Consider the following 20,181-nt stretch of genomic DNA (forward strand, 5'->3'; position numbering starts at 1 on the left):
ATTTAATTCCACACTAGCCTGGTCAAAGTTTCAATGACTTGTGGGCTTGGCGCCTCGTGATCCCGATGTATGCTATAGGATTCAACCAGGGCTTCAATCCCATCTCGGTGGGGTCTATTTGTGTACAGAGAAGGTACATCTATAGTTACAAGGAAGGCGCCATCAGGGATTTTTATGTTGTTAATTTCCCGTAGGAAGTGGTTAGTCTCACGAAGATATGCCGAATGGGTAGCGAAGGAACTCTTCTTGGCCAATCGCCCTAAGTGGGTATGTGGTGCGGATGGACGGACGGCGGTGGACGCGTGATTCAGGGTGGCTTAAGAAGTGCATTCGCACTTAATATAAAAAGTAAGATACCTCAATTCATAAAAAAGAAGGGTAATGAATCAAACCACCCTCCCGGGGATAATATACGGTAAAGAAACTTACCGCCAACTAAAGAACTAACAAGCAAACTGCGATCCCCCAAAGTGCCACGGAGCGAATAATCGTAGGAGAAACGCTGAGGGGCAGGAAACGGGCGACCTGTAATAGTGGGCTAACTCGAATAGAAGATATAGTTGATATTACGAAAAAGAAATGGACTTGGGTTGGCCTTGTAGTACGACAAACTTACTACGGGTGGATCGCGACAGTGAGAGAATGGATACGGAGAGAAGTGACTAGAAGAACGGCAAGGCCATTAACTCGATGGGAGACTAAAAAGGAATACTCGGAAGCGGACAATGTGCTCGGGCAGCGCCGGGGTGAAGTCAAGGAGAGAGGCCTTCGTGTTGCAATAGCCTTTTAATGATGATAATGATATTTAAATTACCGCCCCCTCCCCCAAGCTGCTCTTATTGAATAAAGAGGTGTCCCAACTGAAGAGAACTTGACCTCTTTTGTCAGTGGCCAGGTTTGTGGTAAATATAAACTTTTGTCTGTGCTAACCATTCCAGTTTTTGCAAGTATTAAGCGCGGCTTATATTCGATGCCATATGGGAGTCCGAGGCTCCAAAGGTTTCTAACTTAGGTCAGAAGCAATTAAAAGACTGTAATACTTTGTGTCAGAAGAAAAAAAGCTCGGTTCCACGATAATGACATTAGATAGCAATCCCAACTATTTCAAATTTGAGAGAACACGGGCTCAGATATACGGTTTTATCTTTCTAAAAAGTCATCCTAATGCTGACTTTTTTATGTTTGTGAGTAACAGATGCGGTTCCGCCACTCAAAAAATTTTCTGGAAATTGACCTGTCATGATTGCGCCCATCCACTATAATACTGCTTTCCCTTTCCGAACCTCAGTTACAAAAGGAAGTCACTAGCTTGTTTTAGCCGCAAATATTCGAGGATGGCCCCATTCTCTCTTGCTATATAGAATAGCTCAGTTGAGGAGACCAAATAAACGGTGCGTCTATTCATGGAACACGCAAACGCACGATATTCAACACATAAAAATATTCTCCTAAATAGCTTCCCAACACCGTTGAAGCGCTTTGTTCGCATTACCAATAAATGTTTCTTCAACTTCGCTTCTGAAATCAAGAGCCCGGAAAAATTCAAACAAATATTATTGTGGCACTCAGATGGGATTTCTTTTGTTTCTTTCCAAAAAGGTTATTTTTGCAAAGTAACGCAACGAGGTAGTATTAAATTGCCTTTGTTGATTTATTTGATTGTAGAGTGTAACGCGCCGACGATGAGGCGTGTCGTAGTGGCGGGCTCCGGATTAAACTTTACCACCTGGGGCTCTTTAAATCGCGTCAAAATCTCGTACACAGTGGCGGTGTTGCTTTGCGCCTACATATGAAAAGTGGCCTCCGAGCCCGGGATTCGAAGCCACGTCATCGTGCTCTGCAGCACAACGCCTTTGCCGCTGAGTGGCCGCGGCGGGTTGCCATTGCTTGCTTCGTCTAGTATAGTTTACCGAATGCTAGCTTTACACTTTTGTGGGCACTTCTTCATTTGCGCAGCTAGTTTGTCATTTAATAAAAGACATCAGCGCTTGCTGCTCAACTTACTCGTGAAACAATTAGGTTACCTTGCACGGTCCACTCAGCGTATGATTATACCAGGCAAGCGCTTGAACGAAGAAAATGTGTACATATTTAACGTCTACTTCAACCTCACAAAATTTAACAAAGCTAAGTTCATAATTTTTGAGAAAACGTGCTGTCCATTCCTTTTGTGCTCTCTTTTACGCTCATTAAAACCCCTTGCAAAGCGTATTTCTTCATTGTTCTAAAATTGAAATTGAGCATATATAACTTTTTCACAATAAAACAATATTCATCGCCACCTTCATACTCCACCTGGTTGTGTCCCATGTAGGACGAATACCTATACAGTAGATGTCCAGCGAGATCTATCGAGTGCTAGCTAAGTCCATCCTTTGCTAGCAAATTTCGTAGTTCACCCATCCCTCGAGTCCTTGGCCTATCGTATTGCGTTTACAGTCTAGTGGCGGCCACTCTGTTAAGTGGATGGTCTACCTGTTGCCCCTCATGTGCATGATGTGATCTGGCCATGCGCATTTACTTCGAGAATTTTAGCTGTAATATAGTCGACAAGAGTCCACTCCATAGTCCACACACCTGTTTTCGTATACCTAATGCAAAACCCTTGGCATTCGTCTTTGAATTGCGGGTTAGGCCGATTCGTGTTTCCTTTCAGGCGCTGAGTTAGGCCCCAAGTTTTTGCCCCATACGTCATTACTGCAACAACACAGTGGCTATATACCAGCTTTTAGAGCTGGAAGAGAGGCAGAATATTCAGGATATCTTAATTCCTACCAAAGCAGCCCAGCCCGTCCTTACTCTAAAGGTAACTTATTTTTAATGATTTGCAGCAGCACTTCTTAGTGGCCGAAGATAGACATTACTGCTTACTGTAAACTGTACTGCTGACTGTTTCCAATATTTTCCTGCCTACCTTGAAGTCACGCTACTTAGCATGCTTATTGAACATTATTTTTTGTTTATTTTTTAAGGCTGCAGCTAAACTTTCCGAGCCAAAATTGCGGGTAATGCTCTGAAGTTTTCGACTGGCCTGACTGAAGAAGAGAGAGAGAGAGAATAGTCTTTAATGATACTGGTGAGGTTAGCCTGGCCAAGGCGCCTAGCTTGCTACACCAGATGTATAAAAAAATGAAATCGATGAAGAGATGATGATGATAATGACTGTGATGAAGATGACGCGCTCATTAAAAGAGTCCTGTTTAAAAAGTCTGATCAAGAAGAAGAAAACAACGTCGGCAAAGTTAAGGTAGCTGATATATTGATCATCGGTAAGCACTCATTCCTTATTAGCTTCCTGACCGCACCTTACCGACGTGCTAGAAATGATTGCGGAGATACAGTGTGCGCTCGCAGGACACTCCATTGTATAGACATTTTTGATAGAACCGTATATTTTCGTACATGACTAGTATAAATATTTAAAGAATGCAGTATATGACTCGTTCACTTCGCATTCCCGTGACCCGTAACTACTGCTGAAGTGAGCACTGAACCGAACGCGTTTTCTTAATCTATGAATGTCATGTGCAACCATGTATTATGCTGTGAACAATTTTTGACTACCTGTAGATAGGGTGGATATGGTCTGCCTGCCTGCTCTCATGGTTTTCAAGGTCTAACGTCGCACTAATGCAGTTGGGAATAACTTTTGTAAAGCAAAGAAGAAAACTGAGAGAATAGTAATGGGTCTGTTTGTCTTAGGATCTTGACATCAGCAGTATAATTTAGAACTAAATTTGCGTTTTTACATCACTTTTTTATTGTTGAAGTACTCAGGAGCTTCGAGAATGGGTATGCAGGATTTGTTAGCTCAATCTCGCGTTCAAGGCGCAATATGGACTGGAATACTATCATCTCCTGCAGCTTGGCCTTTATTCATTGATTTTACCGCCGTTGCTACCTCACTTTTCCTAACAGGTCGAAAATTCCCGACATCAGTAATCGGAAAACCTGTGTATAAGTCAGCGTCACAAGCTAAAGGTTTGCTCAAAATACCTTGGCTGTTTTCACTATATCGTTTGTGTTTTTGTTATTTTGCCATTCCTATCTTGGATTGCATACCTTCTATTTTTGCCAGAAAAGAGTTTCCTTCTTGTCGCTTTGAAACTTATTCGGTGTTTCAATCCTGCTTGAACTGTTGGAACTTTAGGTGCACGGGTGTCGGCCGTCCTACTTTTGGTTATCAGTGTAGTGACCATGGCCAATACTATCCGGCTCACGGATTGTGGGCGACATTTTTCGGCTGTTTTCAATGAGGCTCTTGGTTAGTTGTGATAACTTCGATTCACATTTTTTCTGTTTCTCTCCTAGTGCTAGTGGTGACTGAATGTTCATATTTGTGAAATATTTGTTATCTAACCACATCGTTGTCTTGATTAGGCCATACGGAGAATTTGTTCTCACGTAATATTCTTAAGTCTCACTTTTCTGCCATGGAGGGAAGGTAAGGCAGCGTCTTCAGCTTTACCATCTTTATTCTTTCCATTTTTAAACACAGGCCCATTTAATTTCTGGCCATTTTGTCATCACTTGTCTTAACCATGTAAATTACTTGTAACGGATGTACTGTGCGTGAAGTGCCGGGTAACATAAAGTGAGTTTTATTTTTTGTTTCACCAATTGGGCATTTTAGAGTCCCTTTCCTATACCTTTTTTGCGGAGGACGTATTCTTCAGTCGAATGTTATTTCTTTCAACGTAGGCAGCCAGCAGTTCCTAGGGGCTCCTTCAAAAGCCTAGGCTACATTTCCCCACCGCAGACCCTTCCCCCTCCATTTTTTCATAAACGTCACCTGTGATAATAGAGTGCACAGTTTTATCTTAGGCATTGCTGACTCAACGTCTTAGTAAAAATTTTCTAAAACCACATCATAGTAAGCGGATGCTGGAAAATGGGCCTGTACCACCGGCAACTTTGGCTTTTTATCGAGCCTAATGACAATAGATGCTATACACTCATTACAATACAAAATTCTACATTTTCTGCTGTATCGGCATGAATATGAATCCCTGATTTTAACTAATGTGTTTCAGAATCCCCGCGATAACAGAAAATATTTCAAGGTGAAGAGCACTAGAAATTTGTCATGAGCCGTTCTCACTTTGTCCACCCTATGATATCCCATCGAATACGAAATGACCCTGGTAAAAAACCCAGTAAACCGGCTTCGCTCGGAAGAGTTTAAGACCTAAAAGTGGAAATCAATATTTCTTACTGCCGCCATGCTCGGACGGAGAGATGCTTGCCCCTTATGCTGAATCGCTGGCCTTCCAGCCCGCTTAGGTAGAGGCAATACAGAAGCTGTGCCCTCAATTCTAATGGTTTTGTTGCGAATTCATTCGAGATGTTTTGTGTCAACTGGGATCAACCATGGCAGCCGAATACTTGCCTGGTAAGGAAACAATAATTTTGCATTGGGAATGTGGGCTCTCAATTGTACCGTAAAAATCTGAAATTCGTATGCTCAAGAAGCGAAAGAGGTAGACCCCCGCCGAGACCGGCTACCCAGAGGTGACGCTTCATGGCGCTACCACCCCCAAGGTCGATACAGTCCGAATACTGTGTCTTACTTTTCAAAAAGACGGGGCAGGGGCTGCCACCCTCCAGAAACTACAAAACACTGTCACCAGTTAACCCACCTAATCAGGAAGTAACAAAAAAACACGGGTTGAAGGAAGAGGATACATTCAGAATGCTACAGGCCCTGGTAATTTGCCGAATCACCTAAGGAACCACTTATTGGGACTAAAAATTGCTCAAATAAAGAAGCTCGACATTTTAATTTTTGAAATCTACAAATTAGCACTAGGACTGCCAACCAATGCCTCCTCAGAGAAACCTTTTCAGTTAGACATCCACAGCATGTGGCAAGAACTCACCGAGGCGCATAACGCACGCCAAATCAAGCGACTCAAGCTTACCCAGACCGGCCGAGCTACCTTGTACCGCCAAGCCTTGGGACCCCAAAACCAAAAACGACGCATCCGCAATGCCTGGTGGGAATACATTATGGTTGAAGACGTCCCACGCAATATGCACTCGGGTTACCACAAGGGGCGAAGAGAAGACAGGGTGAAGGCCTTGGGAAACGTTTAAAGCAAGGACAGCTCAACAAGATAGATCGATGCTGGGAGGTACCCGGCAAGAGCCAAGTGGGCGTACGCGGTTTGTGTGACAAACATTAAAGGAGCTGCCTTATGCTCAGCAATGGTCAATACAGATGACACCGCCTCTGCAGAGGAGACAGCAGTCGTGCTTGCCACCACCACACTTGCAGATACCCAAGGCCGCGTGACCATCATCCCCGACTCGCAAGTGGCCTGCCGGAATTTTCAAAGGGACAGTATCTCAGCGATGGTACTTGCTCTACTACATAATACCTGGAAAGCCGAAAAACTTCATTGGACATTTATATAATTTGGACTCCAAGTCACGAGTCTTTAGAAGGAAATCAAGCCGCAGATACCACAGCCCGAGGCCCCTCACACCGAGGTTAAACCCTCATAGGCGCTCACCACTCCGTAAAACACCACCCGTCCATCCCCCAGCGCATCACTACATCACTGTAGGCTATTAAGAAGACGGTACCCACCGCCCCATCCGAAGCTTATCAAAGAAGAAGGCATACAATTTTGGAGACTGCAGACAAATTCATTTGCGCACGCCACACAGCTTTTCAATATACACCAAGCGCTCTTCAGCTACGACTGCAACTTCTACTCTGAAACGCACAACACCCTGTACCATGTGATGTGGTTGTGTAAAGGCGTCACCGAACTACCAGAACTTATTGCACCGACACAGGAGCAGTGGGAGGAGCTGCTGACAAGTGATCTCGTGGAAAACAAGCGTGGCATGGTGACAAGGGCCATTCGCGCTGCAGCTGGCCTTGACATTCCGGACAAGGGTCGCTACCCACCATGAATGACCGACAACTGTTCCACGCTCCTTTCTTTATGTTCAATGGGAGCAATAAATGTTTTATCCTCCTCCTGCCCCGAGATCCTCACCCAGTATCGCTGCACCTGTCTAGTACATCCTCCGCTGGCCAACCGGCGATGTTGTCACCAGAGCAGGCAACATTTCGGACATGGTGATGTTAAGAAGGGTGGTGCCCGAGCATTGTTGAATGCTGCTGAAAATATGTAGAGCCCTCCCTTGGCTGACACCTAATAGGACATCTAGAAAGCAATGCTTCTTCCAACTTGATAAAGAACGTGCCCGTTTTTGGTGTATATCTTACGCCCAAGCACATATTAAGGTCCAGGGCGTGAGCCCTGCTTGCGACGCACAGCAAGCGAGACATTGATAGTCCTTACGCTGCTACCCGAAGTAATGTTCTCTAGTATATATGCGCAAATGTGCATTATATACTTCTTACGGATATGCAGAAAAGGATGACGTAACTATCTGGGTGTATGGCATGACCCGTGCATGCAGCGTTTAAGCTACGTGGCATAGCAGGTTGTTCCTGTTTACTCTAAAGGGAGCCTGCAACACGCTTTTGAACTTTTTAGTCAATCCTAAATCCTTTACGAACGTAGTCAATGAACGCATCGAGTACTTATAGTGAGGGCAACAAAGTAGCTAAGCAAAAAGTACTCCTCTAAGACCTACAGTTCTCCTGAACACCTCTGCAAAATATTTTTCTATCTCTCCCGATTTTGGGCGTTTTTTCAGTGCTTGAAATACCTCAGTACAGCCTTGCCACCGCTATTGCCCTATCTTTGATGTTGCAGCAATAAGCGCGTTTTTAGCCACTTTGAAAGAAAAAGCCACAAAGCAAAAAAAATGCAAGGTGTGTAGTTTTGCTTTAACGAGCAAATCACGCAGTGCATCTGCGTGCTGATGATAAGTCTAGCTATGACAATGCTTCAATATTCCAAAGCGAGAGTAAAAACTTTCATCGGAAGTGTCGCAGAATTCTTCTTAGGGCTGTTCCCTAAATATTAGCAGATGTATTATATTATTTATAACAATATTACGGTGTACAAACTAAACGCTATAAATCATGATGCCGCGCCTTTCAAATTTATGCCGTATAGTGCTAGCGGACGTTTTAGCAGTCCCGGGAACCGAACCAACGGTGCTGCGGCTTTTGTGTGCACAAATTCGGTTTAAGACACATAACCGCACAACAAGACCCCCGAATTTGTTGCCTCGACATATAGATATGTACATGTGTTGCAAAAGTCGCTTGGCTGGGGTTTCGTAATTGAAATGTCGAAAGAATTCTTGCAGGTTTCTAAGACGTCTGAGGACTAAAAGTGGCACAGTGAGGTAAAATAGCCTCCGTGAAAGAGAGCAATAGGCTGGAAACCTGTTTTTAGTGCCAAAGCACTAATACCTTACTACAGCGATCTTCGTAGAATATTGTGAAGCCTTTGCTGTGAAAACGTTTTTGCAGGCAAATCAGTGAAGCCTGTTTTGTGAATTTTGACTATTGAAGTTGTTTTTGTATTGCTTCGCGTATTTGCCTGTTCGGAAGCAGCTTGCCATGCTATAAATTGCCAAGTTGAGAAAGGCTTTGGGTCGGTCAAAGACTGGATGGAGGAACGAGGTCAACTAACACTCCAAAGACGTTGCTGAAAACCTTTGGCAGAGGTCTTCGTTCTGCAGGGGAATGGACAAAAGTAGGCAGATGCTGATGATGGAATAGCTTGAGCTAGTCATTGAGCAACAGCCGAAGGGGTGATTCGGGCGTAGAACTTCGCGGTGTTAGGCCTCGTATCGCGCTCTGAGGCAGACGTCCTGATCCGGGAGGGCGTACAATGAGAAAAATTTCGCATGGAACATCTTCAGGCTCATCTTGAGGTTTAGGTACCGTTAGTCCTAAACCTAAAAGGTTAGCTTCACTGTCTGGCTTTGAAGTCTAACATCGTAGACCAGTTCAAATAGTGAAATATATTTACTGTTTGGTGGTTAACGGCCACATTCAAACACTTCAAAGCCCAAAAGTCAGGCGCAGGCCCACGACGTACGCAGCATGGGCAATTAGACATGTATGAATCAATAAAATATGGAATCAATCAATCAATAATGAATGAAAGCAAGGGCTGTTTTTTCGGGTTTTGCAGTCGATATTCCGAGGCGGGCGAAATGTCAGCGTGTATTCTGACTAAACACATTGCAGCAGATTTACGCATATTAAAGATGGTATTCAATTTTGAACTGTGCCTTCCCATTGACCTCCACATAAAAGTGTAAATGTCCTAAAAATAAGCGTAAAAATGATGAAAAAGTACACTTTTAGACTTAGGCAGCCCACCTCGAATATCAACCTCAAGCACACGCTCTCGGAATTTAAAATCAAGAACTTTTTCGGGCACCTAGCTCTCATTGCGTGCTTATAAGGCAAAAGCTCTGCGATTCGCATTCAACTTCTCTTCTGCAATACGTTATTTCTGTCTATTTCCCTGCTTTTGTGTTTTTTTTTTTGTTCTAACGTTAACCGATCCAACCACCTATTTTCCTGCTACATCATACATAGTACTTCTCTTTTATCGCTTTTCTGCAATCGTCTTACGGTGCAAGTTACTTCAGCTAGCGTACTTGCAGACGCCACATCTGCCCTAGGCTCAGGGGTCTCCGTGACTGGTAAGCATCCGGTCTGCTCACGTGCTATCACACTCCGGTGCCACTGTGCACGCACTATTGTACAATTTTTACGTTTCGAATTCACAGTATTGTGGATTTTTTTAAGCGGGTACACTTCCATTCAAAGCGTGATATTTTGGGCCAAAGCCCCAATTGCGTGGGTCTCCCGACCAAGCAAACAGCTAAAACTTTTTTTTACGTTTGCAAAGGGCGCAGATAGCACAGTTAGTAAAGTACTCGTCATTTACTGTGCAATTTATATTTATTTACTCCTTCTTGCCTAGGCCATTTTTTGACCACAGAGCTATAGCAAAAACGGCGCTTTTTCAAAAATGGGGTGCTTAAGGCTCTTGTTTGTCTTTATACACGGACAAAAAAGCTTAAAACTGAAATTCATCACGATTAGCCAAAAGCGTTGCAGATAAGACATTTACTTGTGGCAATCAGAACTGACGCCCTTGCTTTTTTTCGTTGTTAGAGCTGCGTGGTGTTACTTGTGTGTGCAGATAATTGTGAGCTCTGAAACAAGTGTCGTCATAGGATGTTTCTTGCATATCTGCCTGAAAACATTTTCCTGAATAATGCAAGACCCTCCTCAGATCGGCTGTCGCCACGTATACAGCCACTATTGACAGGTAACTGCTATGATTAGGTCGATCAGCATGGATCGTTATCGCTATCTTTGGATAAGGCTCGCCATACACGTACAGATACGAGCATCGTCCTCACGCCTTACTTAACACTGAGTGGAGAGAAAATTATCCGCCAGAGTAAAAGCAGTATTATCATTAGAATTATAACCTGCTGTTCTGCATGCGCTTGTGTTTTTTCCGTAAAGTTCATCAATAAGTTTTGTATTCTACTCGGATGGTTTAGGTGAACAGTTACATTAAAATTTTTGGAGTCTTTTGCTTCCAAGTTTCCTACGCCCTGGTGTCCAAAGCGTTCTCACATAAGCTCGGTGTCAGGTAATATAGCAGGTCAAATATAGACCCACAAAAACGTTGAGTTCCCTGGATTTGAATTTTTAATTATAGATAAGAACTAAGTGCTTCATGTCGTACAGGGAAAATGACAAAGTCATCAGTGCCGGTGTTCAGGGCAACTTGTGCGCTGTCCCGCACTGTGGAAATAATTTTGACGACTATGACAACTTCATTAAATTCTTAATTTCAAAACTCATTGCACATCACAACGTTATCTATATTTTTCTATATTGGTAGTTCAAAGTACAAGCCTCGTTCTAAAATTTTGACAGAAACGTTTGAGAGACGTACCACTTTTGTGTATAAAAGGCATCACGAATCTCCCAGCATTAGTTCCCCTACAAGGCACCACCACTGCTGCTTGGCAAGTAACTAACTAAAAGTACTCGATTAGAACAAATCTATTCGCAGACAGGCAGTGGCATGCTTCAAAAAAATATACAATATAAAAGAATGCCGTGGCAACCTCAATGCATATTTGCTTCAGAATACTCTCAAATACCTTTGAAGAGGACAGTTCAAAGTCGCTCTACGAACAAACAAAATACTTCTTTCTGTAAGACATAACGTACAGATATCCTCTAAGCGCCTTTGTTCTGAGCTGTCACCTCTTGTTCTTAAACATGACGTTAAGTGTCCACAATCACATTCTGAACTACATAGTCGCTGTTAATTATGTGGTGTCCAGTACATTAGAGAAATTTTTCACTCGTAATGGCGTAGTATTGTTTATCCGTGTAATTACGCCATTACCATACAATCTTGATACACTACGTTATGCATTGGGCAACAATTTTAACCAGGTATGTAGGGGTATGAGAAGCCAAGCCGCGTTTCCTTTTCTTGAAAAAAGCAAGAAAGCATAAAAATTCGCAAAATCTTGACCGCCCACTCTGGGAGGTACCAAAAGCCCTCGGGCTGCGCAGCCAATCGAAACAGGGAAAGCACGCGAAAGAACAGGCGCAACGAAAGCAACAACAAGCCAACACATTTCCGCCGCAGGGTGAAACACATAGTGAAGTTTGTTGAACCCAGGACCTTCTTGCATCATCTTCTGATGGCACGCATTCTGATTTTTTTTACTATCAGTCTTTCTGCAATCATTTCTTAGAAACGAGCCAAAAATTCCACGCTGTTATTTCGTCACTCAATTTGTTTGTCTGCGCTGCGTGCTGTGACTTCTTCTGTTCGTCCTGTCCTTTTAGAGGAATTTTATTTCCATCATATCAGACCAACTAGCACGTCGTAATGCTCTGGTAAACAGGCGCAACCAACAGCACGTGAGTTCCATGGGTGCGTGCCGGAAACAGAAAAGTTTTATTGCAGGGAAGCAAGTTCAGCCAAAGGACGAAAATAAACAAATGTGACGGATGGTATACAACGACAATTTACCAGTAAATAAATTTAATTACTATGACTAAGAAAACCCCGCATGCTTTAGTTTTGGCAGGATGTAAGCAGGGTGAGAAGGTGAAAAAAGTTGCACTGTGGCTCTAAATTTTTAGATTAAACGCCCCTTGCACCTGTCGTTTAGCCTTCAGTAACACTTTAAATAACGCTTTTTTATTTGCCTTGGTACAAGTCAGGTTAGTCAGAAACGGCAGCAGTTCCTTCAGAATTACCGCGCAGTTCTTGATGGAATGCTGTAGTATGTCCTTTCCTGTTTGCCGAGCGACGTCCTCCGGCCGTGAGACTTTGTGGGCATCAGTAACACCGCGGTGAGAAATGCCCTTGTTTTAACTTGTTTTTGATATCGTTTTGTTGTCTAGAGCCCTGAAATTCTCACAGTCTTTCGCACAGCGTTGAAGTCCACGAGAAAGTTCAGACCCTTGATAACGTCTAAGAATGATTTAATGGAACGGAAAGACAACACTATAGCTAATTTAAAAAAACTCGTACTCCAACACACCAACAAATAACCGTGTTTGTTTTTCCACTGTAGACACACCTACTTCTGCTCGACCGGCATTCAAGAAAGATGGTGGCTGGAAAGGCAACTATGGTGCTTGTGGTTATTGCCACCTTTTCCCTGTTGGGTACGAAACCGTCCTTCATTTATTTACTTTTTTCGTCTAGATGAATGAACCCCTCGGAACAAAGTTAAGCACTTCATAATTTGTATCAGAGTTTAAAACGGCCCATAGACTCCTGCCACCAATAAAGCAATACACTGAATATGAAGAGAGATGGGAACGGGAAGCAACACTGACTGCTGCAGTCAATTTAGTCACTCAGACTCAGTCTCGCCTTCCTTCTTAACTCTTTATATATAAATCTATACACATATATATATTTCAACGTAGGAAAGGCGACGCAGCTGTCTTGTAGAAAAAAGTTTTTTTGAGTGAACTCGTGCTCCCCTAACAACTGAAAGGTTACATAGGCTGCGACGCTGCAGTCAACAAAGTCGCATGCGCAGACGAGTGTCGGTATATCGAACGCCGCGGCGTCGGCTCTTCGGGCATTTATCGTTCGGCGTGGGTGTTTTTCGAACCGTCGAATTACACCCAGACCACTGTAGATCAAATAAGACTATTCTAGGCTGGTGGCGTTCGTGCGAAACATTCTCGATATCAAATGAGAAACCCCGAGGGGCATAATAAAGAATGAAAGATGCGCTTCACTCGGGGAACAGATAGCACAGACTGGTGCAGTTGGTCGGTAAAAGCGAAAACATAAAAAATAAAACCAATGCATGGTTCGAGGTAACACACACACACACACGCACACACGCACACACGCGCACACGCGCACACGTGCACACGCACACACACGTGCACGCACTCATACGCACATGCACACAATGTCGAAGGGCTCAGAAGGGCAAGGAAGCAGCTGTAGAAGTCCAGCAGGCGGAGATGTGGGCGTTGTCTGGTGCTGGCAAGATGGGCACGAAGCAATGTTGCGGGCAACGAAGGTGGAGAGCCCAGGCCAAAAGAAACGACTTCGTATGCCGTCGTAAGTTTAGTGGAAGCCCACGTGAGGCCAGGTTGTGACTGCTGCCGTAACTGTCATTATATCTCTAAAGAATGACGTCATTTCACCTCTCAGCCAACTGAACTGCGTTACACGCGGTTTTTTTGTCTATAGATCACGATACCGCTTTTGTGTCGGTAGTCTGAACATAGCCAGACCCGCTAAAGCATAGTCGTGAAGGGCTTATAATATCACCTTTCCAATAGAGTGCGCTACAACGGGAACCGATCCCTTGCCCGACGACTGGTGATTTGAATGCTACAAAACACCACTCAAAAACTGGAGGTGCTGAAGCTGCCGACGCGCCCGGCTGTTCGGTGGTTGTATTGTGCCGTTAAGCTGATCGTTTATCGTGCGCCAGTAGGTGTCGGTTCTTTGAAGAGTAGGCAAATGCGACAGGCCGTCATCAAGCGCTGTGTAGTTGACAGGTGTGAAAGGGAGGGCTTTATAGGGTGATAATGACGCAGAAGTCGTATGCGACTCAAGAGGACCCCGAGAAAGTGCATCCGCGTCAAGGTTCTTTTCTACGGACTTGTAAGTGACGGCGTAGTAATACTCTTGAAGTCGTAGAACCCCGCGTCCGAGGTGCCGTGATAAACTTTTGAGTGTCTGCTACCAGCCCGGAGAAAAACGGTAGCCACGCTTGCAGCTGGTCCCTAAAACGCCCCATGCCCAGCTGCAGCGCCAGTGGGGTTGCTCGTGGCTTCATGGTGCAAGGCTTGCTACAGTAAATACCGCCCGAACGGCGCTCCAGGGGTGACATCGGAAGGCGTAAAGGACGAGATCGAGGTCGACCTTCACCACTTCAGAGGACTGTGAGAGACAGGTGCAGGAGGACGTATATTCGGAAGCATTGCACCCGTCACAGATTCAGAACCAGCCTCTTGTGACGATGATATTCACAACATAATGGGAAGAATATTGATAAGGATGATTGATCTTGATTTTGATCAAGTTCAAGCAAAGGATGGTGCCCATAATGTATTACCGGGTCATTGTAAATAGGACGCAATGCTGAGAACGGGCTCAAAGTGTGTGTATATATATATATATATATATATATATATATATATATATATATATATACAGAAACACAGGTCGGCAGTCTACAACGCCAAAGGAGGCATAGGGGTGTGGTTAGGCTCTATTTTTTACTACGGTTAATGTAGTTAGATTTTTTTTAATATAAGGAAGAAAGAAAGAAAGAAAAACACGCGCCCAGAGTGGGGACCGAACCCACGCCTTTCGATTAGATCTCGAATGCCTTACCAATTCGGCTATCTGGGCGGCTGTGCTCTCCTTAACTTTCTGTGCTATTTATATTTACTAGAAGTGTATCTGACGCTTGAGGATGGTAGCCAGCGCCACTCTGACTACACGGGGAGAAGGGGACCTTCTTTTCAACCCCCGCGGCGTGACTCAAACGTCTACAGCCTGTCATGAGTGGGTAACTGGCGGGAAGCCCTCTTATGCTACCTAGGCATCAAGGCTGCCAGAACCGAGACCCTCGCTAGGCTTTCGCATAATATAGTAATATAGTATATATATATATATATATATATATATATATATATATATATATATATTTATACGGCGGTCGCGAAAGGAAAGTTTCTAATGGTCCTTAATAATGTTATTTTGACGACGTAAATTGGGTGCAAGTCAGCGGAACGTCGATGGGAACTCGAATCGGACCCAACTACGCTAATATCTTTATGACTCACCTCGAATCAAACTTTCTTGACACTCAAAATTTAAAGCCACTGCACTAGAAAAAGTGTATTGACGACATAAGGAATGGTATGGCAGCACAGTTACGCGGATCTCCTCGCCTTCATTGAGACATTTCATGTAGCCCATCCTAGTTTATCCTTGCTCATTGCTACTCGAAACACAATGTGAACTTTCTGGATGTTACAATTACTACTTCGCAAGGTCCGGTTAAAACTAAACTGTATAGAAAACAGACCGACACGCGGCAGTATTTGCACTTCCAAAGTAGCCAGGTCAGACATGTGCAAGACAGCAATACCATACAGTCAAGCCCACCGTTTTAGGAGAATTTGCTCCAACCGAGCTGACTTTCACTCTAACTGTCGACAACTTAAGACCACCCTCCTGAACAAAAATACCCGGAACAGCTTATCGACTACGCTATTCTGTCAGCCAACCGATTAGAGCGTAACAAAGTATTTAAAGAAAAAGCCCTGAAATTTATTCCGCAAACAAACTTAGTTTTGACCCACTCAACCTCCGCTCCAAGAGTGTCAACTGTACTAAGAAAACTTCAAAATATCCTAATTCAAAGTGAACGCTCAAAAGTGTATTCCCCGAACCACCACGCGTTGTCAACAGGCGTAATAAGAATTTACACGACTTTCTTACTCGCTCTCGTATGAGCCGACCAGAAACTACTGGTTGCATGCCCTGCAATGAACCTCAATGTAAACTATGCCAACTCGTGACCACTAGACATCGTGCCACCAGCACGGCTTCAAACTGTTACTTAAACATAAAAGGTAACTCTAACTGTGGCTCCGTTAATGTAGTATACTTTCGAGAGTGCACTGTTTGTAAGCAACAATATATCGGCCAAACTGAAACACCCTTTCGAATACGGTTCAATAATCACTGCTCTTATGCGAAACGTTGACCTTATTTGCCCATGTCAAGACATGCGAACGGTCCTGGTCATGCATTTGAACATCTAAACGCAACAATTTTAGAATCCGCTTTTAAAACCCACCACGACCGCGGGATTCGGGAATCATATCATTTATAAGTTTGGGTCAGTGACGCTTGGTATAAATGGCAATTACGGAAAACTAACGTGCTAATCCCTCAAATAAAATAGGCGACCTCTTACTTTTATCACATTGTTCATTAATTCTACCCTTCAATTTCCCATCAGAATTCCTCAGCTTGAAGAATTACAAGTGGTAATCTCAGCTTCATCAATTAGTTATAAAAGGTAGAATGTTCTTACTGTACTGATACCACTTTTCCAATTCCCTCTTCGTTCATCGTTGGCAGGTGTTTCCATGTATTCCTTACCTATTTCTTTGCGGTGACAACTTGCGGTATAGCAGCGGACCGTCATCTTGGTCATTTTGCCGCAATAGCAAATTGTATTTATGCCCCCATCAGCCCGGCCGGTTCTCCTAAATGATGTTATCTTTTACAGTGCACAACGGGGACGCCTATTCCATGGGGGAGGCCGAAGCAAGTGAGTAAGACTATTGACTTTTTCTGTTCCAGGTGTATGTACAACGCACTTTACTATTCCTGCAGGGAGCATCGAACAAGCTAGGAGTGGTGTTCCACAGGAAAGCTTTGTTCCCAAAGGTTAGAGCACTTCCTCATACAACTGGGGAGAAATTTCTCCAACAGCTTTCTTTTCTTTCAGGCCGAGCCGAAGAAACTGAAAGAGCTCCGCAGCGCTTGGGTGGCGGCAGTAAGATTATCTTCATTTTTTGTATTTGTTTTTGTAAGGATAATGGCAGCTTTACTGTGGCTTTTTCTGAAACTAAAACGTGCAGCCCTGAAGCTATCATTTTCGAGAGTGGTGTTACAAAACAGAGAAATGAATCGGCATAAATATGGGGCGTTTACTGCAATAAGTTGCGTTGCATTCGCAATATAACAATGCAATGGTGTCTAATTCCAGAAGGTAATATACTGAAAACACCTCACACAAGAGATTCGGTGCGATACATCGGTGTAATGTTTAATTACGATTGCTGACTACGGAGGGAATAAAAAGTAAAAATGACAGACTTCAATTTTTATTCCCCAGTTCGATGCCTTGAACGTTTTCACCCAGGACACGCAATCGGTTACTCACGTTTCACCGGCTGTTTTTTTTTTTTGACCCAGGCAAAAAGCGAAATCGCTCATGTATCACGATTTTATAACAAGTACTGACTGACTGGTGGTTTAATATCAAGCAAAACCTTCGACTACATCGCGTCTCACACGCGACGTGTAGCTTTGGCGCCTAAACTGTCTGCTCCTGCTTCTCTATTTCTAACCGCACCTTCTTTTGCTATAAATAGTGTTCAAATTTTGCTGCGCGTTACAATCAGCTTTAAATTAACCGTGACCCTCGCCATGAAGCCGAAGTCCTCCCAAAATCAAACTTATGGCAGTCCGAAATAACCAGCCACCATTACGGTTGTACATTCTCTTGTAGCCGTTTTTCAATCGTAATACCTTAGTCACCTGTTGCGCATAATTCTGAGGTTTGAATTAACACCTCGCTCTTGTCTTTAATAATGCGCGAAAGTGATGAAGCCTCGTTTGAGTGCAAGGTAAAATAACTTGTACACAGCGAGTGGAACCTTGAAGAATCAGGTGCCCTTGGCGTTCCGGAGGCATGAGTGCACGACTGACGAAAACATGGCAGAGTTAACACTTTTATTGTTCCCCGTACAAGGTAATGCCAGTCGGAACTAGATAAGCAAGTTTAAGGAGCACAAGGGACTTTATCGGCTGCGGTTGCGCGTGTCCAATAACACGTAATATTTGCCAAGTACGTTGGGTTATGTCTTCTACAAGTGCTTGATAGAATCGGGGTAAAATATATTTTTCGAGTTTTTCTAACAAAATGACCGAAGCCTCACTATATGAAGCGCGTTCGAATTGTACAAATAAGGTAGACGTCTTAACACTAGTTCAGAAGTCGGACATGGCATTCCTAAGTCAACACTTAGTTCACAAGAAACAGCATCATAAGCCTGGTTGCGTTCATTGCAGGACAAAAGTCTCTTTCAAAGATCTCCCGCCACACGTGTCGAGTGCTAGCTGAGTCCGGGCTTTCCCCCAAATTTCCGTAGCTCATCTCATATCGAGCTCTCGGCAAACACCTGTTGCATTTGCATATGCGGCAACAACTCTCTTAAACGGATGGTCCACCTGTTGTCCCTGATACGCATTACGTGACCCGCCCATGCCCATTTCCTTCGCCTCACTTGAAATATAATGTCCTCCACGTTCGTCTTCTCCCTAATTCATGTGGCTGTTTTCCTATCCCTGGGCGTGATGTTGTACTTCACACAGTATTCTCTCCCTAAATCTTAGCCGAGGTTGAGATAAAGGGCAGATATTACCACGGACCTCCATTAGCATATTGTCAACAAGTAGTTAAGGAGAGTCATAGTCCACCTGAAATGCAGACGATGCCTTGAAATGCGAACTTCGTAAGCTGCGTGGTAGAATCCGAGACTCGAATTCACTCGATTTTTGCAAGCATTTTTTACGCCGTTTGCCCTTTCTGGAAGCGTACTTTTATGGCTCCCACACCGAGGCAGGATGTTCACGCAATGGGGCATTTATGCTATCACTATGAATGAATGCGCGCGCCTGAGGGTCCTCAAAATGAAGATACTAGTGTTTAATGTAGGAAACTATTGTTTGATACCGATCTGAAAAAAAACGCTTGGAGCGTATGTACTCATTTCGGAGAAAATTTCTACCAAATACGATAATCTTCGGGCCCCTTGCCACTAACTGCCTCTCTCCTCTTGATGGACTTGTTGGCCAGCATCCCTGTTCTGCGTATGTGTATGAGGCCGCGTAGTAATCGTGTCCTAGTGATTTTTAGTTCATACTTGGGCGCTGTTAGTAAGAGTGCATCTTAGTGCTGACACAAAAATAACACATCTCTATCAGATAATCATAAATTTTAAATCATACTGGTGCTGCACAGACGCAATTTCTGCGATGCAACTGTGCAGATGCAAAAAAAAGGCTTCACAGATTCAATTTCACAGATGCAAAAAAATGCTTCACAGGTGCAGTTATTGTTTTGATAGTTGAAGCTGTGTGCGGGTGTGTGTATTTTTTTTATTTTTCTCTTGTATTGCTCTAATTCACCATGTATTGTCCGTTTGTTAGAGTGCAGTTATTATGGCCCTCGTGCTCGCGCCCCTTCTGGGTCTGCATAATGTCCTAAATTGTAATTAAATAGAGGTGCCCGAAATACCTTAACTGCTTTGAACTAACTTTAGCAGTTGGTCCAGCACAACCTATTTTGTAAAATATACTCATGTCCTAATCCAAACCTCAATGCTTTTTTTTTCTACAGTGAACACGAACAAAAGGGTTCAACTTGTAAACGCTAACACCACCATCCCGGTTAGGAGTGCAAGTTTGAATTTCCCATTGAGCAAGATCTTTCACTCCAGTCATCCTGAAAACGACACTCGTGCTCCAATTGCGGTATCTTTAACTAATGATTATGAGGTGGCTTTAGCATAAAGAGCCTGTAATGGCAATATTTCGGGGAATATGGAACTTTGCACGAAGTCAGGTTTGAAACTGCAATAAATGTTTTTGATTTATTTGAAGTTACCATCTCTATTGCCTACTTCAAAATGGGATAGCCAGTTGCGAGACTGTGACTGGCTTAGCCAGAGAGTTCTCGGTGCAATTGTTTTCGCAAAGCAGTATCCCCGCATGGGGCACTTTGGGTAATCTTGGTAACGGTATTGGTGACACCGCAGACTCCGCGCCCCCCAACAAAAGCTGGAACCAACAGTGGAGATGTGGTTTAAAAACATCAAACGGTGGCTGCCGGAGCCCAGTTCAAGCTCCGGCGGATGGGCTCCCTGTCTGTTTACCA

At 43.8% G+C, this 20,181-nt stretch overlaps 1 protein-coding gene across 1 annotated transcript; it reads left to right on the forward strand.

The window, feature by feature from the left end:
- Positions 1-10,869: 10,869 nt before the first annotated feature.
- LOC144146821 (uncharacterized) lies at positions 10,870-19,906 on the forward strand. The gene is made up of 6 exons (XM_077678749.1): positions 10,870-10,947; positions 12,526-12,619; positions 16,744-16,785; positions 16,851-16,904; positions 16,966-17,013; positions 19,645-19,906. The coding sequence occupies exons 2-6, from the start codon at positions 12,562-12,564 to the stop codon at positions 19,815-19,817; spliced, it is 375 nt and encodes a 124-aa protein (XP_077534875.1). The 5' UTR covers positions 10,870-10,947; positions 12,526-12,561; the 3' UTR covers positions 19,818-19,906.
- The last annotated feature ends 275 nt before the right edge of the window (positions 19,907-20,181 follow it).

Source organism: Haemaphysalis longicornis, unplaced genomic scaffold (genome assembly GCF_048455015.1).
Source record: "Haemaphysalis longicornis isolate Haplotype H1 unplaced genomic scaffold, Haemaphysalis longicornis Haplotype H1 scaffold_7, whole genome shotgun sequence".
Taxonomy (NCBI): Eukaryota; Metazoa; Arthropoda; class Arachnida; order Ixodida; family Ixodidae; genus Haemaphysalis; species Haemaphysalis longicornis.